This window comes from Odontesthes bonariensis, chromosome 16 (genome assembly GCF_027942865.1).
Source record: "Odontesthes bonariensis isolate fOdoBon6 chromosome 16, fOdoBon6.hap1, whole genome shotgun sequence".
Lineage (NCBI taxonomy): Eukaryota > Metazoa > Chordata > Actinopteri > Atheriniformes > Atherinopsidae > Odontesthes > Odontesthes bonariensis.
The window spans coordinates 15,542,668-15,566,858 of NC_134521.1; the positions used below are offsets into that span (position 1 = coordinate 15,542,668).

Genomic DNA, 24,191 nt, shown 5'->3' on the forward strand with positions numbered 1-24,191 from the left:
ATTTAAATGAAGCGTTTTTTACTAAATTACAACTTCAATGTTTGGCAGTTTGGCAGAAGTTTGGGTCAAGTTTAACAGGGAAGTAAGACATTTCATCATGCATGTTTGAGTCAACTGAGTGAAAGTGCTGCATTAAAAACAATATATGTATGTTTTTTGGCTATATTTGAGCTTTTTTTGCCTCTTGGATGAAGAAGTTCAGAATATGTTGCCTAAAAAAAAACCTGTGAGTTCATAAATCAAGAATGTTTTATTGATACAACATTGATAAAATACATCATAATATCTTCTGCACTCAGACACGTGGCCATATACGTACAGCTTTATACACAAACGCACACCAAGAGCACACCACTGACCCACATAGCTCAACACAAACTATTCTTGCACAGCTGTAACTTGAGAGGCTCGGCTCTTGTTACAGTGTAGGAATGGAGGGCTGTCTCATGACTTGTAAACAGGCGTGATCCTGTGTCACAACACTCCACTTAATGAATCTGGAACAACAGAAACGCTTGGCCATGATCAACATCAGAAGTCCAACAACGTAAATCCGGATCTGTGCAGAAATGAGAATGAAATGATAATTTTAAAAAAAACATCAGTGGTAAATTGACAACGTGAATGAATACATACACTGCAGACATACTTCTATAGGAACCTTTTGTCCTATGAAATGAGACAACGGGGAAATATTTTCTCCCCTAAACCCCAACATTGCATATCTTCAATGTTTAAATCCACTGACGACTAATCCCCAAGCCGCACATATATTCAATCTGGTTGGGATGGAAGTGAAAACATGAATAAAAACGTGTTACACGAGAAAATCATCCATGTAATATCTGCTGATCTGTGGCTGACGAGGTAGGAACAAAGTAAACACGAATGTTTCCTGCTGTTGCCCACCGCTGGTTTGGGTTTAAACTGCTCGATCGACCTGCAAAATCCTCCCAGGCCTACCTGTGAACGGTGATGGAAAAGCGTCACGAAGACGAGCTCTTGGTTCTCCTGCGTTTCACTTCGCTGTTGTGAAATTTCTCTGCTATCTTCCTCTCGTGTCCGGCGGGGGAGTGGCGGTTCGTGTTCAGCTCCATCTCCCTCTTGGACCTCCCTTTTCCTGCCGCATGGCCCGGGTATTCGAGCAGGTTGTAATAGTCATATTGATCGTAATGGGCTTCCTCGAAAGAAACAAATCTTTCCAAATCTGTCGCCATTTGGAAACGGGACACAGCAGCTCTTTGCAGACGGACCTCAGGAGCGAGTAAACAGATGATGTCACCCTGTGTTTATATCCACACGTGGTCACGTGACCGCGCCAGTCGCTCGTTTTGGCTGAGGAAGCGATTTTTGAGCTGGTTATGCGTAAATATTTAACAAACGACATGAGCATTTTCTACCCCTCTGAATGTACATTTTGTAAACCACTGAGCATATATTTACTTTCACGCGCACACACTTGTTGTTCTGGAGACATTTCATTTAATGTCTGCGCAGTTAAACCACTAAATACTCAAATGTAGACGTAGAAGAGGTCTTTTTTAAGCGTAGGCTTGAAACGACCAAAAATTATTTTGTTTTAATATCCCAATTCTTTCATTGGAAGCCCAAGAACAAACCGGATCAATCCTAAGTTAATACAATAAACTATTGGTCACAGGTAAAGTATGGCAGCTACTATTATAGCAATAATAGTTATTTTAAATCTATATTACAACGAATGAGCTGATCATTATATGCAGCACAAACAAAATAACACCATCATCAATTCATACTGGCCTCCTTGGATTGTCCTTGTCACTTGTTTGTCTGCCAGGTGCTGCAGCCAGTCTGCCATACCAGGGCACTACAGCTGTGGACAGCTGTTTACCTGCCCACCTCCTCCCCCTGCACAGCTGTGGATGAATCTGTGGAGCTCTACCTCCCCCCATGCGTCACAGGAGACGAGCTCACCTCCCGCTCTCTGGACAGGTATGTTAGCTTGATGCTAATCTTATCTGTACTAACTGTTACTGTTGGCAGTCATTTACATCAGAACTAGACTGCCCTCTAGAGTCCTTAATGGGTATTGTATAATTTGTGTGTAACTCTAATTTCCAGACTTCCAAAGACTCGCTCAATGGACAACCTCAGGGCTCTCAAGTTTTCAAGTTTGCTTGGAGTGAGATTCGGGCGGGGCAGGGGCCGGGCCATGTGCGTGGGGGGGTTTCTTTTGGGTTTTTTTTTTTGGGGGGGGGTCCCTTGCAGTATCCCATCGCCATAAACTAGCTACTTAAAGAACAAATAAATTGTTTTATTTATACCAAAATCACAAATCTTCACTTTTACACTAAATTCTGCTATATTTTAAAATAAATTGTTTTAGGTATGCAAAGTCTTAACAAACAAAAAAAACAGACAAATTAAATTAAGAAAAACAAACATAACCCCAAATGGGCCCCTTGAGCAGTCCCTCTCTGTGTGTGTTTGTTTATGAGTGTTGTAAGTGTTTGTGGCAGATTTTGATGCTTGATGACTGATATTGGGGGCTCCCATTTAAAGCACTGTGGCTCAATGTCAGCCATTTTCACAGTCATGATGGATGACAGAGTTCCATTCAGAAACAAAGTGTTCTTGGTCTTGGTTTTATTGAGCACCATGGAAAAAACCCTCTCTGCATCAGCATTTCAGTGTGGCAGAACTAATACCAGTTTGGCAATTGTAGATAGCCTTATTGGGAATCTGCTCAAACCAGTCACCTTTGAAAAGAATTAACCACGGAAGCCTAATTACACTCCTACATATTTTTCATTTTTCATTAAGTTGCTCATGTCAAAGGGTGTGTGCTGAATATTTAGGTCTACTACTCCAACGAACACTTTAATCGGCATGTATTGGTCTTTTACAAGGAGTAGGAAAACTATAGTAACTAATAAAAGATTCAAATAAATGAAGATATGACCTGCTGATGATCCTGACGGTTCTCTTCCACCTCCAGCTCGTCTACAACTTCTGCACGCATTCAGAGCATAATAGGTTATGTCCGCTGTGCATTCATGGGACGCGTGCTTGCAGCTGAAAGCTATTTCACACCCGGCAACAAGAAATTCTGTTTTCTGATTGGCTGAGAATTTCTATTTTGTGATTTGCCGATGGGTTGCTAAATCAAGACAGCTGTACCAGAGCTATAGTTCTGAGCTGTAGGAGCGCACAGTAACCTGCCAGTGACTCGTTTATAGTATCGGCCATTAGAATTTCTGTGCGACGAAGTTGATCATTTCTCAGCGTGAGAAATGGCATGTGTGGCGTGTGAGCGTGTGAACTTGTTGAAATGCGTGTGTCTCACGCTCATTGCGTGAGACTTGAGAGCCCTGGACAACCTGCTGTCAGCTGTTGAGAATGAGGTTCCCCTGGCACGTACGTCCAGTGACCCTAATCTCAATAAGCACTGCCAAGATGGTCGACCTGCTTTGGAGGCCTCGCCTGCCACAGAGGACACATCTGGAGACGGCCCTGACGAGCTCATCCCTGACTCTCCGGTGGAGGAGCAGTCTGTTCACCACAGTCCCGCCAAGACCCCGGAGGATGACCCAGCTGCAGAGTGCTCTGAAGACACACTGGAGGAGCCTTGTCTTACCACACAGCCCCTGCCCTCTCCTCCTCTTCCCCCTGTTTCCGTCAGTACGGATGTCACACTCACACACTCGCACTCTACCTTTTCCACTCCTGTCCTCCACCAGGCTTTGCCTCAGATCACAAACCTTCCACTCTCACCACCTCCGCTGGAGGCCGAGAGCCTGTGTAGGACTGCTGAGAGCACCACGTCACCAACTCATAACTCAGACCCGTGCTTACCTCTGCCGTGCAAGAACACTCAACCTGCAGCCAACAGGCTCGGTGTAACGCCTGGTGTCCATCTGACTGATGCTGACTCCTCAGATTGTGAACTGGCAGTGCAGAACACTCGTGTGAGACGGCTCAACCTAAAGGCTGGGATTTTTGTTTTGTTTTGGCTACTTCCCTTATTTAAACAAAGGAAAAAAATGTTTATGTCTACTGGTTGTTCCTTGAGACAATAGTGCCATATTTAGTTTTGTCTAATTTTGGAGCCTTTTTCTTTCTTACGGACAGCAGCAGGTTTCTAATTGGCCACATCTGTGTATGTTTTAATGGTGCAGATATTTAGCTGCTTAATAACACTGAGACAACTAAAAATTAACAGATGGTTGAGTTAGATAACAAGGACGATGGGATGTCACCATGATTAGTAAACCTTTGTGGTTACTCGTCATCTAATATTTGGAATATCTTACATGCACGGTGTTGATGAAGTCAAAATCTTCATGAGTATCTGAGAGATGTAACATAAATAGTTATCTGATCAGTAGTGGTGGCTAAAACCTGTCACTTAATCAATAATTGTTGTTAAAAAATGCACTGTAAAAGTTAAATCCCATGGGTTAAAATAAAAGATTATATCAATGATCTGTTTGCTGTTCGGATCATTTTACCTGCAACACGGGAAGAAGAAGAGATGTGAAGGAAGACTGACTCTCCAGACCTGATCTCCTCTGGCAGCTCTTTCCATTTCTGGCACCTCTGGTCTTAAATCGTGTCTGTGGAACAAGTAAAAGTCCTCTGCCTGAGAATCTCGGTCCACAAATGGGCTCATTTTGTTCTAACAGGTCAGAAATGGTGGTGAAAGGCCGTTCGATCATCGGTAATGTCTTAAAATCAGTTCTAAGAGAAACTGGAGCCAGTTTGAGGGACCTACAACAGGAGAAACAGCCTCTTAGTTCCTGTTAAAAGTCTGAAAGCTGAGTTCTTTGCAGTCTGGAGCCGATAAATGGATTTTAGGGTTAGGGTGAAGGCTGTTGCAATAGTTAAGGCATGAAGGGATAAAATGGCCTCTTTAAATGTCTTTAAAAGATACATTATGCTTTTGAAATATGTCTTAGCTGATAAAAACATGTTCTGTGATGTGCTGTCTGGGTTGCTGAGGTTCTTTATCACGGGTTCAACTTGTTCTTCCATTTGTTCAGTCATTCACTGCATCAGCTACAATAATCTCACATTTTGAAGGTAGTCACCAGACAAATTCAAACGTGTGCCAACCGCATGAAAAGAAACGCCATGCTTCTGGATGATTTGTTCTAGAAGAACCATGTAAGAACCATGTAGTCCCAAACTGACACTATAAGTTACAGGAGAGAAACTAGACCTGTAGTAGTTGACTGAGACACAAAATGTTCTTTTTGATAGGTAAGATAAGAACCATTGCTATGTGAAACCTGATATGGTCGCCTCTGTGTAAGATTATGCTGTGATCAGCTGAGTCTAAGCAACACTAGGTCCCGAACAACCAGGACAAAGTCCTACATCATCCACAGCCATTAAAAGGTCATTAGTTACCTCGGAGGGGGGGTTGTGATGTTTACTGAAACCAACTAAAATGGATTGTATGGCCACATTTTTTTATAAAACAAATTGTAGTTTGAGCCAAAATAAATCATTCAATCAGATTAAAAGGCTACAAACGAGCTGCTAAACACAAATGGGAGAAAATAAAGAACGATCCAACTGTGCCACAGATCATACTACTTGTTATGGGATAAAATAAGAAAATTAAAAAAAAAAGCTAAAATACATGTTAATTTCACTGAACAAATACTGTTGTTCACAAACGAGGGAACTTAGGTTTGTTTTGTGTAGGCTTTTGTTTTTCCCTGATGAACATTGGAGCTGTGAGGGTGCATCAGTGATCAGATTAAAACAAATAAAAAAAGGAGATACTGAAGTGTATTAATGCATTAAACTGAAAACTAAACAATAGCCGCTTTCGGACAGACCGTTCTAAGAAAGTAGTTATCAGAACTACCCTCCTCGAATTTCGTTCTGATAACTATCCTTCCCCAGCGGAACTGTTTCAGTCTGCATTCGCACATGAGTCGGGACCTGATAGGGACTGATGCGCCGCGCGCAGCCGTCTGCTTCAGTGACGTGTTAGCCGTTAGCCGTTTAGCGCTACATTCAAACACAAAACAAAACGGTAAAAGTAAGGAGAGTAGAAAAAACACCACCAAGAAGCTAATATGGAGAGCGGGGAGGCCACCGTGTTTATGGTCTGCATGATGGTGATATTAATCATGGACAATCACATCAGGCGTCTAATATCGAGGCTGGAAAAGCTCACAGAGAGAGTCAGGAGATACTTTTTCATTTCATGAAGGAAGAAAGGAGAGCAGAGCGCTGCAGACAAATGAGACCAGTTTAAGTTTAACTTATTAAACACCCGCCGGTTGTGTCCGTGTATGAGTAAACATTTCAGCCGTGGCAGCATGACATGGGGCGTAGCTACCGACCACCACACACCTCCCTTAGATTAGTTCTATAGAACTATGAAAAGACCCGACCTTGGAGTAGGAGCTAAATAGTTATAGGAACTAAGGGAGAAAGCCCCGAGTTCCTGTATGTCCGAACACGGGAGAAAACGGCCCCGCGGATTAAAAGGTTATTAAAACTGCCAAAGGTTCCTACAGTCCGAAAGCGGCTAATACCAACTCAAATCAGCTTTCTTTGGAGCAGGCAAACAGGGAGCAATAAGTATTTTTGAGCCAACGGAACCAGCTGATCTAAAATAATTTCTTCGAAGGAGGAACCGCGTGCGCGTTTCTTCTGTTTGTCCACCAGGTGGCGTTTTTTCATCAAGAGAAACTTCAACAAGACCCGCTTTCAGCCAATCAAATGGTGAGATCCATCCATCCATCCATCATCTTCCGCTTCTCCGGGGGTCGGGTCGTGGGGGCAGCAGCTTAAACAGAGAGACCCAGACGTCCCTGTCCACTTCCTCCAGCTCTTCTTGGGGGACCCCGAGGCGTTCCCAGGCCAGCCGAGAGACATAAGCCCCTTTCACACTGCGACCCGCTACCTTAGCGGGTCCAAATTGCACCTTTGACCCGCGTCGAGCAATGTGAACGCTTGGTGTGTTGGTGACCCATGTCGCCTGAAGCCAAATTCAGGGGGCGTTGCCTAGTGGCAGAGCGTCACACGAAACACATAAAATGCTGGGCGTGTACAATGACGTAGGCACAAGCCATGCGTCGGAGGTAGGGTTAAATACACCTTGAGGATTCGTTTTTGCAATGCAGTTCATGGAGATGTTATTTTACAGGGTGTGGATGGTTGCAACGTGGGATGCCACCGAAGAACATATACGGAGAATACAAAAGCACTAATAGTCCCCGAAATGTAGCGGTAAATAACGTCCTCTGCTCAGAGGCTGAGGAGCTCGCGGACCTCCTTGTATCCCCAGTTGGCCATATTAAAAAATGTCTCGAACTTGATGTAGGCTAAAACAGAGTAAAACTTGTCCTCACCTGTCGCTGTTGTTCTGAATCAGCTGTCCATTCTGTCTTTTAAACTCCTCACGTCACGCCACACCCACGTCCGACCCGCGTCGATTGCGTTCACACCAAACTTGGCTCGGCAAAAAGACTAGGGTCCGACGCGGGTTGAAAGGCGAGTCGAGTTGACGCGGCAGCCCGGGTCGTCAGTGTGAACGCAACAGCGGACACGCTAAATTCGCGGATTAAACGTGGGTTATTCGTCAGTGTGAAAGGGGCTATAGTCTCTCCAACGTGTCCTGGGTCTTCCCCGGGGCCTCCTCCCAGTGGGACGGGCCCGGAACACCTCACCAGGGAGGCGCCCAGGAGGCATTCTCACCAGATGCCCGAGCCACCTCATCTGACTCCTCTCGATGCGGAGGAGCAGCGGTTCTACTCCGAGCCCCTCCCGGATGACCGAGCTTCTCACCCTATCTCTAAGGGAGAGCCCAGAAACCCTGCGGAGGAAACTCATTTCGGCCGCTTGTATTCGCGCTCTCGTTCTTTCGGTCACTACCCACAGCTCGTGACCATAGGTGAGGGTAGGAACGTAGATTGACCGGTAAATCGAGAGCTTCGCCTTCTGGCTCAGGTCCTTCTTCACCACGACGGGCCGGTGCAGAGCCCGCATCACTGCAGACGCCGCACCGATCCGCCTGTCAATCTCCTGCTCCAGTCGTCCCCCACTCGTGAACAAGACCCCGAGATACTTGAAGTCCTCCACTTGGGGAAGGATCTCATTCACGACCCGGAGAGGGCATTCCACCCTTTTCCGGCCAAGGACCATGGTCTCAGATTTGGAGGTGCTGATTCTCATCCCAGCCGCTTCACACTCGGCTGCGAACCGCTCCAGTGAGAGCTGAAGGTTACGGTCCGACGACGCCAACAGAACCACATCGTCCGCAAAAAGCAGAGACCCGGTTCTGAGATCGCCAAAACGGACCCCCTCAACCAGGGCCGTGGGAAGTAGGCTAGTTTTTAACAGGGGGTGCGGTTTAAAAAAAAAAAAGAAAAAAAAAAGGGGGGGGGGGGTTCTCAAACTTGTAGAATATTATGTAAATACAATAAATAGCTGTATATATCTCCTTCAATGAAATATTTTAATGAGCAAAAAACGGAGCCTTTCCTGCAATCTGACTGTGGAACTCTATCCGTGCTCGTGTGTAAAGGGCTCATATTTTGCAACATTGTTGCGAGTTTAAGTATATTAGAACGTTGTTTAAGTTCCTGTTGTTACATTGTGTTTAATCGTGTCCTGAACACACAGTTTAGGTCAGTGGCGGCTTTTTCGCCCTCGTTATGGTCAACGCGAACACCCATACCATTCCAAAAAAAAGTATGCAGCCTCATCAACTGGTAAAATATTGCATTTTATTAAAGCACTAAAAATTCATGGCAACAAGGGTAGCCTGTACATTAGGCCTACTGAACTCATGTGTGTGATGTGTCCCACGTCAGCTCACACAGTAATCGAAAGTAATCACTAACAGAACTAATTAAGAATTAACTACATGCTGCGCGGAGGTAGCTGCAATAACAGCATCGTCGAAAATAACTCAAAACTCAAAAAAGGGACCAGACAAAGAACAGCTTACAAGACCCTCTATGATGGAAAAAACCATTGGACACCGTGTTCCCTTGCCCGGACGCGGGTTACCGGGGCCTCCCCCTGGAGCCAGGCCCAGGGGTGGGGCCCGCTGGCGAGCACCTGGTGGCCAGGTCTGTGCCCGTGGGGCTCGGTCGGGCACAGCCCGAAGAAACGACACGGGTCCCCCTTCTGACACGCTCACCACCCGTGGGAGGGGCCAAGGGGGTCAGGTGCATTGTGAGCTGGGTGGCAGCCGAAGGCAGAGACCTTGGCGGTCTGATCCTCGGCTACTGAAGCTGGCTCTTGGGACGTGGAACGTCACCTCTCTGCTGGGGAAGGAGCCTGAGCTGGTGCGCGAGGCTGAGCGGTTCCGGCTAGATATAGTCGGACTCACCTCGACGCACGGCTTGGGCTCCTGAACCAGCCTCCTCGAGAGGGGTTGGACTCTCTTCCACTCTGGAGTTGCCCGCGGTGAGAGGCGTAGAGCAGGTGTGGGCATACTTATTGCCCCCCGGCTGTGCGCCTGTACATTGGGGTAGACGAGAGGGTAGCCTCCCTCCGCCTTAGGGTGGGGGGAAGGGTCCTGACTGTTGTTTGCGCTTATGCACCGCACAGCAGTTCAGAGTACCCACCCTTTTTGGAGTCCCTGCAGGAGGCACTGGAGAGTGCTCCTCCGGGGACTCCCTCATCCTGCTGGGGGACTTCAATGCTCACGTGGGCAATGACAGTGAGACCTGGAGGGGCGTGATTGGGAGGAACGGCTCCCCCGATCTGAATCAGAGTGGTGTTCTGTTATTGGACTTCTGTGCTCGTCATGGACTGTCCATAACAAACACCATGTTCAGGCATAAGGGTGTCCACATGTGCACTTGGCACCAGAACACCCTAGGCCGCAGCTCGATGATCGACTTTGTGGTTGTATCGTCGGACTTGCGGCCGTATGTCCTGGACATTCGGGTGAAGAGAGGGGCGGAGCTGTCAACTGATCACCACCTGGTGGTGAGTTGGCTCCGCTGGTGGGGGAGGAAGCCGGTCAGACCTGGCAGGCCCAAACGTATTGTGAGGGTCTGTTGGGAACGGCTGGCGGATTCCCCTGTAAGGAGGAGTTTCAACTCCCACCTCCGGCAGAGCTTCAGCCATGTCCCGGGGGCGGTGGGGGACATTGAGCCCGAATGGGCCATGTTCCGTGCCTCCATTGTTGAAGCGGCCGACCGGAGCTGTGGCCCTAAGGTGGTCGGTGCCTGTCGTGGCGGCAACCCCCGAACCCGCTGGTGGACACCAGTAGTGAGGGAAGCCGTCAAGCTGAAGAAGGAGTCCTATCGGGCCTTTTTGGCCAGTGGGACTCTGGAAGCAGCTGATGGGTACCGACAGGCCAAGCGGAACGCGGCCTCAGCGGTTGCTGAGGCAAAAACTCGGGCTTGGGAGGAGGAGGCCATGGAGAATGATTTCTGGACGGCCTCGAGGAGTTTCTGGTCCACCATCCGGCGGCTCAGGGGGGGAAAGCGGTGCACCGTCAACACCGTGTATGGTGAGGGCGGGGCTCTGCTGACTTCAACTAGGGACGTCGTGAGTCGGTGGGGGGAATACTTCGAGAAGGCATTCGACCGTGTCCCTCGGGGACTCTTGTGAGGGGTGCTCCGGGAGTATGGAGTGCCGGACTCCTTGATATGGGCTGTCCGGTCTCTGTATGACCGGTGTCAGAGTTTGGTCCGCATTGCCGGCAGTAAGTCGGACATGTTTCCAAATGGTGAGATATTACAGAATATTTGAGGCTTCCTAAAGAGTGAAAGTTTCTGCTTCAGGCATTTCATTTATACATGTAGGGAAGTCAGAAATACCAAAAAATACATAAAAATAAATAAATAGAAAAGTGAAAAGCATCGTCTTGATGATCTTTGATTACTTCAAACCTCCTACATTCAGTGTGTTTGTGAGGGTGAAACTTTCTTTGATTTTTGCAAAGCTTTGCACTGACTGGACAGTTGTTGTTTTTTTAAATAGAGGACCTGATATTGAACTTGGTCTGAAAATAACCCCTTTTTCCCTCTTTTTATGAAAGTGAAAGTGTGTGTGCTGATCTCATTTGGTCCAATGATGTATCCAGATGTGTCAGAATGATCTTTGAAAATGAAGTTCTTTTTACTCAGTTGCATCAGTTTAACAACAACGGTCACTTTTCAAGCTAAAACGTATAAATCTATAAATTATGGGGCTTTTTGTCAATTAAACTGCCCACATTTGCTGTAAAAAGTAGTTGTGATATCAAATTCAACTTTATTTGTCGAACACTTTTCACACCAGTTGGTGTAAAGTGATCACTGATAACCTGATAGTGCCACAAGATTTGATCACGAATACATAGAGGAGGAGTTTTAAATGCAAATATTACTTTGAGTTGTGGAGTTTGTTTGTGTTCTTTTTTGCATTTCTATTTAAATCAGCCATTTAGGAATGAACGCTGACTGAATGATCCAGAATATCTCCATCCAGGAGCTGACTGACAGTTTAAACCTCATGAAGCTGTAGTTAAAGGGTTTGACATGAGGTTTTGAGGAGAATTAGAATTAGAATAAATGCATTGTGATAAGAATATGTGTCTTTCTTTCTCCACAATTAACCTTCTGATGATTAAAGCCCACTTTATCCGCCCCCCACCCATTGCAACAGTTAATCAGGGAGCGCTTGACTCAGCGCTTGAATCAGCATGACAGTGCGTCAGGAGCCCCATTGACAGGCCCTTCACACCGGAGCTCTCATCAGTCCGTAGCTTCAATGGAGGCGATGCCCAAAGAGGGAGGGGCCACGCTTTCTTTCCCGTCGGTGTATGGTGATGGATAAGTATAAGACCCCTCGCAAGAATGCGATTACATTGGAAAAAACACAAGCCATTGTGTACCTTCTCCCGATCGACTCAGAGACGCTCCAACATGCAGCAGCTGCTGATTCTGCCCGCCCTCCTGGCATCTTTCTGGACTGTCAGCACAGGAGCTGGAGGTGAGTCTGTCCCAAACGACTATTTATATCTGACTTTCTATATTTAATTCAATCAGACTTAAAAATGAAAGAAGAAATAGAGAAGAAAATGTGGCAAAATGCGGACAATTGGCTGAGTGTTGGGGCATTTATCATCTGACATTTGCTGGACATATTTGTCTCCCTAAATTCCAGCTTGTCTTTCAAAATTTAAATTATATAATCACTTAATTTATCTAAGGATTTAATATTAACATCTAAATTAACAGACAGAGTTCTCGCTGAAACCTAGAAAGGTGAAGTTGCCTTTTCTTCATATTCTTCACCAATTTTCTTATCTCGTTCACTTCATTCAATTGTGAAGTTGATTTGTTGCGTAATTCCACGGAGATGAAAGGGCAGATGGATTTATTTTAAAAGACAGACTTCTGCGGCAACATCAGATTACATTCAGGAGCACACACACACACATATATACACCAGAAAAAGAAAAAGAAACGCTTGCACGACGCGCTCCACCTGGCGTGTTCATCACACGGACGTGGCTCCGCGCATTCCTCCGCGTGTCCAACGCGCTCTCTGGCACCGAGCAAAAAAGAGGGACCAGCTGACTGGTGGCAGGAGCGAGCAGGTCTGATTGAGCTGTGATTCCCACAGAGCCCCTGAGCTCCGGACACCCTCTCCTCCCCTCCTGTGGTGCACCTGCTCGGAGCCACGCGGAACCAATGACTGACGCTCGCCTCCCTGCTGCAGCATGGAGACGCGTCAGGCGCAGCGATAATTCGTCCAGATACTCAGCGGTGGATTGCGATGCGTTGTTTTCACAGAAAAGCTCCAAGATCTGGCAGCACGAATCCACTGCTGTAAAAAAGCCGCGAAACGTGACCACCGAGATGAAGGTTAAAGCCTCTGAGCTCCTCTGTCCAGGGCCGTTTCTAGCTTTGTGGGGGCCCTAAGCAAGATGCTGTTTGGGGGCCCCTAGTTTGTCAAACTACAATGAAGAGATTCCTAACCATTTAGATGGAACACTAAGATCTATTACACTTCATGAGCAAAACAGGCTAGAGTTTAAATTAAACATCTTAAGTTGAACCACTCAGGCAAGTTAAACTAATAAGAATATATAATACAAAGAAAACAATAAATCAAATATTTTGAGTTTTTTAAAAATATTAAACTGTAATGTACAGCGTCCCTTTAAAGATTGTACCCAATTACAAAGTAGATAGATACTTTATTGATCCCGAAGGAAATTCAAGCATCCAGTAGCAGACATAAAGCAATAAAAAATGTTTATACAATTATAAACACTTTAAAAACAATCTAAGAATTTAAAAAACTATTTAAAAAAAACAGTTTAAAAATCTAAAGTGACCAGTGAAATAAGACCAAAGTGAAATATAAAGTGACCAGTGAAATAAGACCAAAGTGAAATATAAAGTGACCAGGGAAATACAGAAGCGCCATCACTTAAAGCTGTTGTACATCCTGATGGCCAGAGGAACAAAAGAGTTTTGGAAGTTGTCACTTTTAAGAAGTTTCTGCATTTATCTACACATTGTACTAGTTAAAGTAATAAAAATAAGAATAATGATCCACTGCCACAATATTCTAAAATAATCAACAGGATGCCTAATATTTGTATTTCACTTAAAAAACTAACAGTAGAACACTTCTAATTAGAGGCCTATAAATAACACACCAAACTTAGTAAATTAATCCTAAGTAATGCCAAAATCGTGTCAAATACCTGAGAGACAACTTCCACTGAGCAATGACAGAGCAGGACAACAACATGCCTCCCTCCCTGCTAGAATCTGAATAAACTGGAGTCAGTCAGTCATTCCCGTGGCAGGACTGACTGTCATACTCATCTTATATAAGCAAACTTTCATGAGGCAAACACTGAAGCCGAGTTTATAACGAACAAATCCCAGCCAGCTACACAACATTTATCCGAGACTAGTTAGCAGGACAAATAAACACAAAAAACGTCCCACCTCCAGCTATCCAGCCCACATCACCCAACACATGCCTTACCTTTGTCCTCAGGTCGTTTTTCTTCCTCCATTTTTCCGCGCCACTAATATAACTTCTTTATGATGCCATTACGGCGTTTGTCTTGTTAACTTTTCTCGCTTTTTAGGGGAATGATGGGTAGATGTCAATCATTCCCGTCACACCTGTTGGCGGCCTGCTACGCCACTCAACGTGTGACAGTGCTGTACTTTACACAAACTCTACACACGGTCGCCAGCATTTAGTAGATTTTGTTCATAACTCCAAACGCTAACCAAGCCTAGGTTGCTGACGTTAGCTGAGGTTAGCTGGCAGCAATATCACTGAACGTTGGGTTAGCAAAACAATTACACCAAAAACACAAACTTACCAGCAAGGGATGCACGAGCGCCATCTCTCCCTTTTCTTTTCTTTCTTTTGTCAGCGCCAGAATCATGTGGCCTTTTACTTGACATTCTAAATCTTCTTCACTGTTAACGGACATAACTCGGAAAACGTCAGGTAGGAGGATGCTCCACCACCTCCGATGCGGTAACTTTGAAGACTGTACCATTTCAGGAAGGGGGTGGGGGGGGTGGGGGTGTTATAGATAAGGTAAACACATCTAATTTGCCCGAATCGAGTAATAGGGCACAGAATTAAGAAAAACGCTGGGCCTGTTCATGACTAATTTATATAATTTCTTTCATGTAATAATATAATAACTATCATGACATTTTTTTTACAACCTTAATTTTGGGGGCCCCGCCAGGTACTTGGGGCCCTACGCGCTCTGCGTACTCTGCGTATGCGGAGCGGCGGGCCTGCCTCTGTCCCTCAGTAAATCTGATCTTATGTGTTTGGAAGCTCAACGTTTGGGTTCTCAGTTGATAGTTTGAGATTCTTATAATGAACAGAGCAAAGGGGCATTCATGGATTAATCGGCCTGATGGCGGCTCATATGTTTATACTCATCAGAAGTAACTGTAACGTGATGTCTTGACACTGCGTATGAATGTCACTGAGGCAAAAATCTCCCCTTAGGAACCATTTTGGCACACTTTAAATCTCACAGATCCTTTTGAAATTTATGTCAAAGTACGCGACTATACGCGTAACACAGATGGCCTGACTCTCCGCGCTGCGTAAAACACAATGGCATGAAAAAAGCCGTGCTATGGCAAGCCTAAAGTGCCATATTGCGCATCTAAGTATCACGTTAAGATTGCAATTCACCCGCTAAAAGCGCCCGTTTCCCCGAATTTTCGCCCGCACATTGTCTAGGTAACGACGCACGTAAGGAACGCGCGTGTTGACCTGACAATACGTGCATTCAAGACGTGCGTTTTCCTAATAGATAATAATAGGTGAAGTTAGTTTTAAGTTGGATATTTGACAGACATTCGCAAGCAAGCCACGCCAACATTTCAAGTGCACCCGTATTGCAGACTTTACAGTAAACACACGGAGAGGACGACTGCAGCGTGTTCCAACTTCCTGTTTTCAAAATAAAATAAAAAGGAAAAAAAAAATTATATTTAAAGCAGAGATGAGCGACTGTGTATAAAGTTATTGAAAATTATGGACAGAACTGAATTGTAAAAATAAAAGGTGTATCTCGTGTAGCAAGTGTAGTTACAAAACCCCACACTGATTTGGAGTAAATTGATGACATGACCTGGAAGCTATTGAGCAAAAATGCTAATATTTACATATAAAAATTCATAAAAAATATGAAAAGATCTAAAATGTAAAAATAAAAGGCATATCTCATGTAGCAAGTGTAGTTACATGATCCCAAGCTGATTTGGAGTCAATTGATCACATGACCTGGAAGCTATTGAGCAAAAATGCTAATATTTACATATAAAAATTAATTAAAAAATATGAACAGATATAAAATGTAAAAATAAAAGGCGTATCTCATGCAGCCAGTGTAGTTACATGACCCCAAGCTGATTTGGAGTCAATTGATCACAAGACCTGGAAGCTATTGAGCAAAAATGCTAATATTTACATATAAAAATTAATTAAAAAATATGAACAGATCTAAAATGTAAAAATAAAAGGCATATCTCATGTAGCAAGTGTAGTTACATGATCCCAAGCTGATTTGGATTCAATTGATCACATGACCTGGAAGCTATTGAGCAAAAATGCTAGTATTTACATATATAAATTCATTAAAAATATGAACAGATCTAAAATGAAAAAATAAAAGGCGTATCTCATGCAGCCAGTGTAGTTACATGATCCCAAACTGATTTGGAGTCAATTAATGACATGACCTGGAAGCTATTGAGCAAAATGCTAATATTTACATATAAAAATTAATAAAAAAATATGAACAGATCTAAATTGTAGAAATAAAAGGCGTATCTCATGCAGCCAGTGTAGTTACATGATCCCAAGCTGATTTGGAGTCAATTGATCACATTACCTGGAAGCTATTGAGCAAAAATGGCCGTTTTCATTTGGAAACTAAAACCGAGAGCTCTGTCGACAAAGCTGTGGAGCCAGATAAAGGCCACAAAAATGCAATAATTGACGGTTGTAGATGAGGAAGAAGCCTCGTGTGTCTTCATTAATGCAGTTTTTTTAGATAATTCCTTTTTACCAGTTCACTTTCCTAACATGGGCTGTTGTTCCCTCTTGACAAACATCCACAATTCATAGTAGTCTTTGCCGAAACCGAGGATTGAACCAGGGACCTTCAGATCTTCAGTGTGAGCTATTTCGGCTACACAGGTCCAGAATGGCCGTTTTCATTTGGAAACTAAAACCGGGAGCTCGCTCCTTGGAGCTTAGGCAACAAAGTTTTGGAGCCAGATAAAGGCCACAAAAATAAAATAATTGACTGTTGTAGATGAGGAAAAAGCCTTGTGTGTCTTCATTAATGCAGTTTTTTTTAGATAATTCCTTTTTACCAGTTCACTTTCCTACCAGCGTCATGTGTTTTCATTGAGATAATTCCTTTTTACCAGTTCACTTTCCTAACATGGGCTGTTGTTCCCTCTTGACAAACATCCACAATTCATAGTAGTCTTTGCCGAAACCCGGGATTGAACCATGGACCTTCAGATCTTCAGTCTGAGCTATTTCGGCTACACAGGGCGAAAATGGCCGTTTTCATTTAAAAACTAAAATCGGGAGCTCGCTCCGTGGAACTTTGGCGACAAAGCTGTGGAGCCAGATAAAGGCCACAAAATGCAATAATTGACTGTTGTAGATGAGGAAGAAGCCTCGTGTGTTTTCATTAATGCAGCTTTTTTTTAGATAATTCCTTTTTACCAGTTCACTTTCCTACCAGCGTCGTGTGTTTTCATTAATGCAGGTTTTTTTAGATAATTCCTTTTTACCAGTTCACTTTCCTAACATGGGCTGTTGTTCCCTCTTGACAAACATCCACATTTCATAGAAGTCTTTGCCGAAACCCAGGATTGAACCAGGGACCTTCAGATCTTCAGTCTGATGCTCTCCCAACTGAGCTATTTCAGCTACATACAATATTCATAGTAGTCTTTGCCGTAACCCGGGATTGAACCAGGGACCTTCAGATCTTCAGTCTGAGCTATTTTGGCTACACAGGGCCAAAATGGCCGTTTTCATTTGGAAAAAAAAACCGGGAGCTCGCTCCTTGGAGCTTTGGCGACAAAGCTGTGGAGCCAGATAAAGGCCACAAAAATTCAATAATTGACTGTTGTAGATGAGGAAGAAGCCTCGTGTGTTTTCATTAATGCAGTTTTTTTAGATAATTCCTTTTTACCAGTTCACTTTCCTAACATGGGCTGTTGTTCCCTCTTGACAAACATCCACAATTTATAGCAGTCTTTGCCGAAACCCAGGATTGAACCAGGGACCTTCAGATCTTCAGTCTGATGCTCTCCCAACTGAGCTATTTCGGCTACACAGGTCCAGAATGGCCGTTTTCATTTGGAAACTAAAACCGAGAGCTCGCTCCTTGGAGCTTAGGCAACAAAGCTTTGGAGCCAGATAAAGGCCACAAAAATAAAATAATTGACTGTTGTAGATGAGGAAAAAGCCTCGTGTGTTTTCATTAATGCAGGTTTTTTTTAGATAATTCCTTTTTACCAGTTCACTTTCCTAACATGGGCTGTGTTTCCCTCTTGACAAACATCCACATTTCATAGTAGTCTTTGCCGTAACCCAGGATTGAACCATGGACATTCAGATCTTCAGTCTGAGCTATTTCGGCTACACAGGTCCAGAATGGCCGTTTTCATCTGGAAACTAAAACCAGGAGCTCGCTCCTTGGAGCTTAGGCAACAAAGCTGTGGAGCCAGATAAAGGCCACAAAAATAAAATAATTGACTGTTGTAGATGAGGAAGAAGCCTCGTGTGTTTACATTAATGCAGGTTTTTTGAGATAATTCCTTTTTACCAGTTAACTTTCCTACCAGCGTCGTGTGTTTTCATTGAGATAATTCCTTTTTATCAGTTCACTTTCCTAACATGGGCTTTTGTTCCCTCTTGACAAACATCCACAATTTATAGTAGTCTTTGCCGAAACCAGGGATTGAACCATGGACCTTCAGATCTTCAGTCTGAGCTATTTCGGCTACACAGGGCCAAAATGGCCGTTTTCATTTGAAAACTAAAATCGGGAGCTCGCTCCGTGGAGCTTTGGCGACAAAGCTGTGGAGCCAGATAAAGGCCACAAAAATTCAATAACTGACTGTTGTAGATGAGGAAAAAGCCTCGTGTGTTTTCATTAATGCAGCTTTTTTTAGATAATTCTTTTTTACCAGTTCACTTTCCTACCAGCCTCGTATGTTTTCATTGATCTAGGTTTTTTGAGATAATTCCTTTTTACCAGTTCACTTTCCTACCAGCGTCGTGTTTTTTCATTGAGATAATTCCTTTTTACCAGTTCACTTTCCTAACATGGGCTGTTGTTCCCTCTTGACAAACATCCACAATTCATAGTAGTCTTTGCCGAAACCAGGGATTGAAACAGGGACCTTCAGATCTTCAGTCTGAAATATTTCGGCTACACAGGGCCAAAATGGCCGTTTTCATTTGAAAACTAAAATCGGGAGCTCGCTCCGTGGAGCTTTGGCGATAAAGCATGGAGCCAGATAAAGGCCACAAAAATTCAATAATTGACTGTTGTAGATGAGGAAGAAGCCTCGTGTGTTTTCATTAATGCAGTTTTTTTTAGATAATTCCTTTTTACCAGTTCACTTTCCTAACATGGGCTGTTGTTCCCTCTTGACAAACATCCACAATTCATAATACTCTTTCCAGAAACCCGGGATTGAACTGGGGACCTTCAGATCTTCAGTCTGATGCTCTCCCAACTGAGCTATTTCGGCTACATGCACAATTCATAGTAGTCTTTGCCGTAACCCGGGATTGAACCAGGGACCTTCAGATCTTCAGTCTGATCGGGAGCTCGCTCCGTGGAGCTTTGGCGACAAAGCTGTGGAGCCAGATAAAGGCCACAAAAATTCAATAATTGACTGTTGTAGATGAGGAAAAAGCCTCGTGTGTTTTCATTAATGCAGTTTTTTTTAGATAATTCCTTTTTACCAGTTCACTTTCCTACCAGCGTCGTGTGTTTTCATTGAGATAATTCCTTTTTACCAGTTCACTTTCCTAACATGAGCTGTTGTTCCCTCTTGACAAACATCCACATTTCATAGTAGTCTTTGCCGAAACCCAGGATTGAACCAGGGACCTTCAGATCTTCAGTCTGATGCTCTCCCAACTGAGCTATTTCGGCTACACAGGGCCAGAATGGCCGTTTTCATTTGGAAACTAAAACCGGGAGGTCGCTCCTTGGAGCTTAGGCGACAAAGCTTTGGAGCCAGATAAAGGCCACAAAAATAAAATAATTGACTGTTGTAGATGAGGAAAAAGCCTCGTGTGTTTTCATTAATGCAGGTTTTTTTAGATAATTCCTTTTTACCAGTTCACTTTCCTAACATGGGCTGTTGTTCCCTCTTGACAAACATCCACAATTTATAGAAGTCTTTGCCGAAACCCGCGATTGAACCAGGGACCTTCAGATCTTCAGTCTGATGCTCTCCCAATTGAGCTATTTAGGCTACATGCAAAATTCATAGTAGCCTTTGCCGTAACCCAGGATTGAACCAGGGACCTTCAGATCTTCAGTCTGAAATATTTCGGCTACACAGGGCCAAAATGGCCGTTTTCATTTGGAAACTAAAATCGGGAGCTCGCTCCGTGGAGCTTTGGCGACAAAGCATGGAGCCAGATAAAGGCCACAAAAATAAAATAATTGACTGTTGTAGATGAGGAAAAAGCCTCGTGTGTTTTCATTAATGCAGGTTTTTTTAGATAATTCCTTTTTACCAGTTCACTTTCCTAACATGGGCTGTGTTTCCCTCTTGACAAACATCCACATTTCATAGTAGGCTTTGCCGAAACCCAGGATTGAACCAGGGACCTTCAGATCTTCAGTCTGAGCTATTTCGGCCACACAGGGCCAAAATGGCCGTTTTCATTTGAAAACTAAAATCGGGAGCTCGCTCCGTAGAGCTTAGGCGACAAAGCTGGGGATCCTGATAAAGGCCACAAAAATTCAATAATTGCCTGTTTTAGATGAGGAAGACGCCTCGTGTGTCTTCATTAATGCAGGTTTTTTGAGATAATTCCTTTTTACCAGTTCACTTTCCTACCAGCCTCATATGTTTTCATTGATCTAGGTTTTTTGAGATAATTCATTTTTACCAGTTCACTTTCCTAACATGGGCTGTTGATCCCTCTTGACAAACATCCACAATTTATACTAGTCTTTGCCGAAACCAAGGATTGAACCAGGGACCTTCAGATCTTCAGTCTGATGCTCTCCCAACTCAGCTATTTCGGCTACACAGGTCCAGAATGGCCGTTTTCATCTGGAAACTAAAACCAGGAGCTCGCTCCTTGGAGCTTAGGCAACAAAGCTTTGGAGCCAGATAAAGGCCACAAAAATAAAATAATTGACTGTTGTAGATGAGGAAGAAGCCTCGTGTGTTTTCATTAATGCAGTTTTTTTTAGATAATTCCTTTTTACCAATTCACTTTCCTACCAGCCTCGTATGTTTTCATTGATCTAGGTTTTTTGAGATAATTCCTTTTTACCAGTTCACTTTCCTAACATGGGCTGTTGTTCCCTCTTGACAAACATCCACATTTCATAGTAGTCTTTGCCGAAACCCCGGATTGAACCAGGGACCTTCAGATCTTCAGTCTGATGCTCTCCCAACTGAGCTATTTCGGCTACATGCACAATTCATAGTAGTCTTTGCCGTAACCCGGGATTGAACCATGGACCTTCAGATCTTCAGTCTGAGCTATTTCGGCTACACAGGGCCAAAATGGCCGTTTTCATTTGAAAACTAAAATCGGGAGCTCGCTCCGTGGAGCTTTGGCGACAAAGCTGTGGAGCCAGATAAAGGCCACAAAAATTCAATAACTGTCTGTTGTAGATGAGGAAAAAGCCTCGTGTGTTTTCATTAATGCAGGTTTTTTGAGATAATTCCTTTTTACCAGTTCACTTTCCTAACATGGGCTGTTGTTCCCTCTTGACAAACATCCACATTTCATAGTAGTCTTTGCCGAAACCCAGGATTGAACCAGGGACCTTCAGATCTTCAGTCTGATGCTCTCCCAATTGAGCTATTTCGGCTACATGCACAATTCATAGTAGTCTTTGCCGTAATCCGGGATTGAACCAGGGACCTTCAGATCTTCAGTCTGAAATATTTCGGCTACACAGGGCCAAAATGGCTGTTTTCATTTGAAAACTAAAATCGGGAGCTCGCTCCGTGGAGCTTTGGCGACAAAGCATGGAGCCAGATAAAGGCCACAAAAATTCAATAATTGACTGTTGTAGATGAGGAAAAAGCCTCGTGTGTTTTCATTAATGCAGTTTTTTTTAGATAATTCCTTTTTACCAGTTCACTTTCCTACCAGCGTCATGTCTTTTCATTGAGATAATTCCTTTTTACCAGTTCACTTTCCTAACATGGGCTGTTGTTCCCTCTTGACAAACATCCACAATTTATAGTAGTCTTTGCCGAAACCCGGGATTGAACCAGGGACCTTCAGATCTTCAGTCTGATGCTCTCCCAACTGAGCTATTTCGGCTACATGCACAATTCATAGTAGTCTTTGCCGTAACCCGGGATTGAACCATGGACCTTCAGATCTTCAGTCTGAGCTATTTCGGCTACACAGGGCCAAAATGGCCGTTTTCATTTGAAAACTAAAATCGGGAGCTCGCTCCGTGGAACTTTGGCGACAAAGCATGGAGCCAGATAAAGGCCACAAAAATTCAATGTTGTAGATGAGGAAGAAGCCTCGTGTGTTTTCATTAATACAGTTTTTTTGAGATAATTCCTTTTTACCAGTTCACTTTCCTAACATGGGCTGTTGTTCCCTCTTGACAAACATCCACAATTTATAGTAGTCTTTGCCGAAACCCGGGATTGAACCAGGGACCTTCAGATCTTCAGTCTGATGCTCTCCCAACTGAGCTATTTCGGCTACATGCACAATTCATAGTAGTCTTTGCCGTAACCCGGGATTGAACCATGGACCTTCAGATCTTCAGTCTGAGCTATTTCGGCTACACAGGGCCAAAATGGCCGTTTTCATTTGAAAACTAAAATCGGGAGCTCGCTCCGTGGAGCTTTGGCGACAAAGCTGTGGAGCCAGATAAAGGCCACAAAAATTCAATAACTGTCTGTTGTAGATGAGGAAAAAGCCTCGTGTGTTTTCATTAATGCAGGTTTTTTGAGATAATTCCTTTTTACCAGTTCACTTTCCTAACATGGGCTGTTGTTCCCTCTTGACAAACATCCACATTTCATAGTAGTCTTTGCCGAAACCCAGGATTGAACCAGGGACCTTCAGATCTTCAGTCTGATGCTCTCCCAATTGAGCTATTTCGGCTACATGCACAATTCATAGTAGTCTTTGCCGTAATCCGGGATTGAACCAGGGACCTTCAGATCTTCAGTCTGAAATATTTCGGCTACACAGGGCCAAAATGGCTGTTTTCATTTGAAAACTAAAATCGGGAGCTCGCTCCGTGGAGCTTTGGCGACAAAGCATGGAGCCAGATAAAGGCCACAAAAATTCAATAATTGACTGTTGTAGATGAGGAAAAAGCCTTGTGTGTTTTCATTAATGCAGTTTTTTTTAGATAATTCCTTTTTACCAGTTCACTTTCCTACCAGCGTCGTGTCTTTTCATTGAGATAATTCCTTTTTACCAGTTCACTTTCCTAACATGGGCTGTTGTTCCCTCTTGACAAACATCCACAATTTATAGTAGTCTTTGCCGAAACCCGGGATTGAACCAGGGACCTTCAGATCTTCAGTCTGATGCTCTCCCAACTGAGCTATTTCGGCTACATGCACAATTCATAGTAGTCTTTGCCGTAACCCGGGATTGAACCATGGACCTTCAGATCTTCAGTCTGAGCTATTTCGGCTACACAGGGCCAAAATGGCCGTTTTCATTTGGAAACTAAAACCGGGAGCTCGCTCCTTGGAGCTTAGGCGACAAAGCTTTGGAGCCAGATAAAGGCCACAAAAATAAAATAATTGACTGTTGTAGATGAGGAAAAAGCCTCGTGTGTTTTCATTAATGCAGGTTTTTTTTAGATAATTCCTTTTTACCAGTTCACTTTCCTAACATGGGCTGTGTTTCCCTCTTGACAAACATCCACATTTCATAGTAGTCTTTGCCGTAACCCAGGATTGAACCATGGACATTCAGATCTTCAGTCTGAGCTATTTCGGCTACACAGGTCCAGAATGGCCGTTTTCATCTGGAAACTAAAACCAGGAGCTCGCTCCTTGGAGCTTAGGCAACAAAGCTTTGGAGCCAGATAAAGGCCACAAAAATAAAATAATTGACTGTTGTAGATGAGGAAAAAGCCTCGTGTGTTTTCATTAATGCAGGTTTTTTGAGATAATTCCTTTTTACCAGTTCACTTTCCTACCAGCGTCGTGTCTTTTCATTGAGATAATTCCTTTTTACCAGTTCACTTTCCTAACATGGGCTGTTGTTCCCTCTTGACAAACATCCACATTTCATAGTAGTCTTCTCCGAAACCCAGGATTGAACCTGGGACCTTCAGATCTTCAGTCTGAGTCTCTCCCAACTGAGCTATTTCGGCTACATGCACAATTTATAGTAGTCTTTGCCGAAACCCGGGATTGAACCAGGGACCTTCAGATCTTCAGTCTGAAATATTTTGGCTACACAGGGCCAAAATGGCCGTTTTCATT

The 24,191-nt window shown here is 43.9% G+C and overlaps 1 protein-coding gene, 1 long non-coding RNA gene and 3 other non-coding genes across 5 annotated transcripts; 1 reads left to right on the forward strand and 4 right to left on the reverse strand.

Moving 5' to 3' along the window:
- Positions 1-231: 231 nt before the first annotated feature.
- LOC142401737 (nuclear protein 2-like) lies at positions 232-1,283 on the reverse strand. Its single transcript, XM_075487199.1, has 2 exons — positions 964-1,283; positions 232-559 (listed from the first exon to the last, which is right to left on the reverse strand). Exon 1 carries the CDS (start codon positions 1,215-1,217, stop codon positions 987-989), a length of 231 nt encoding a protein of 76 aa, XP_075343314.1. The 5' UTR covers positions 1,218-1,283; the 3' UTR covers positions 232-559; positions 964-986.
- On the forward strand, positions 925-2,158 carry LOC142401738 (uncharacterized). Its single transcript, XR_012773193.1, has 3 exons — positions 925-1,660; positions 1,817-1,971; positions 2,101-2,158. It is a non-coding gene; the product is annotated as an uncharacterized LOC142401738 (long non-coding RNA).
- A 19,807-nt stretch (positions 2,159-21,965) lies between these two features.
- On the reverse strand, positions 21,966-22,038 carry trnaf-gaa (transfer RNA phenylalanine (anticodon GAA)). Its single transcript has one exon. It is a non-coding gene; the product is annotated as a tRNA-Phe (tRNA).
- Positions 22,039-22,364: 326 nt separating this feature from the next.
- Positions 22,365-22,437, reverse strand: trnaf-gaa (transfer RNA phenylalanine (anticodon GAA)). Its single transcript has one exon. It is a non-coding gene; the product is annotated as a tRNA-Phe (tRNA).
- Positions 22,438-23,233: 796 nt separating this feature from the next.
- trnaf-gaa (transfer RNA phenylalanine (anticodon GAA)) lies at positions 23,234-23,306 on the reverse strand. Its single transcript has one exon. It is a non-coding gene; the product is annotated as a tRNA-Phe (tRNA).
- Between the last annotated feature and the right edge of the window lie 885 nt (positions 23,307-24,191).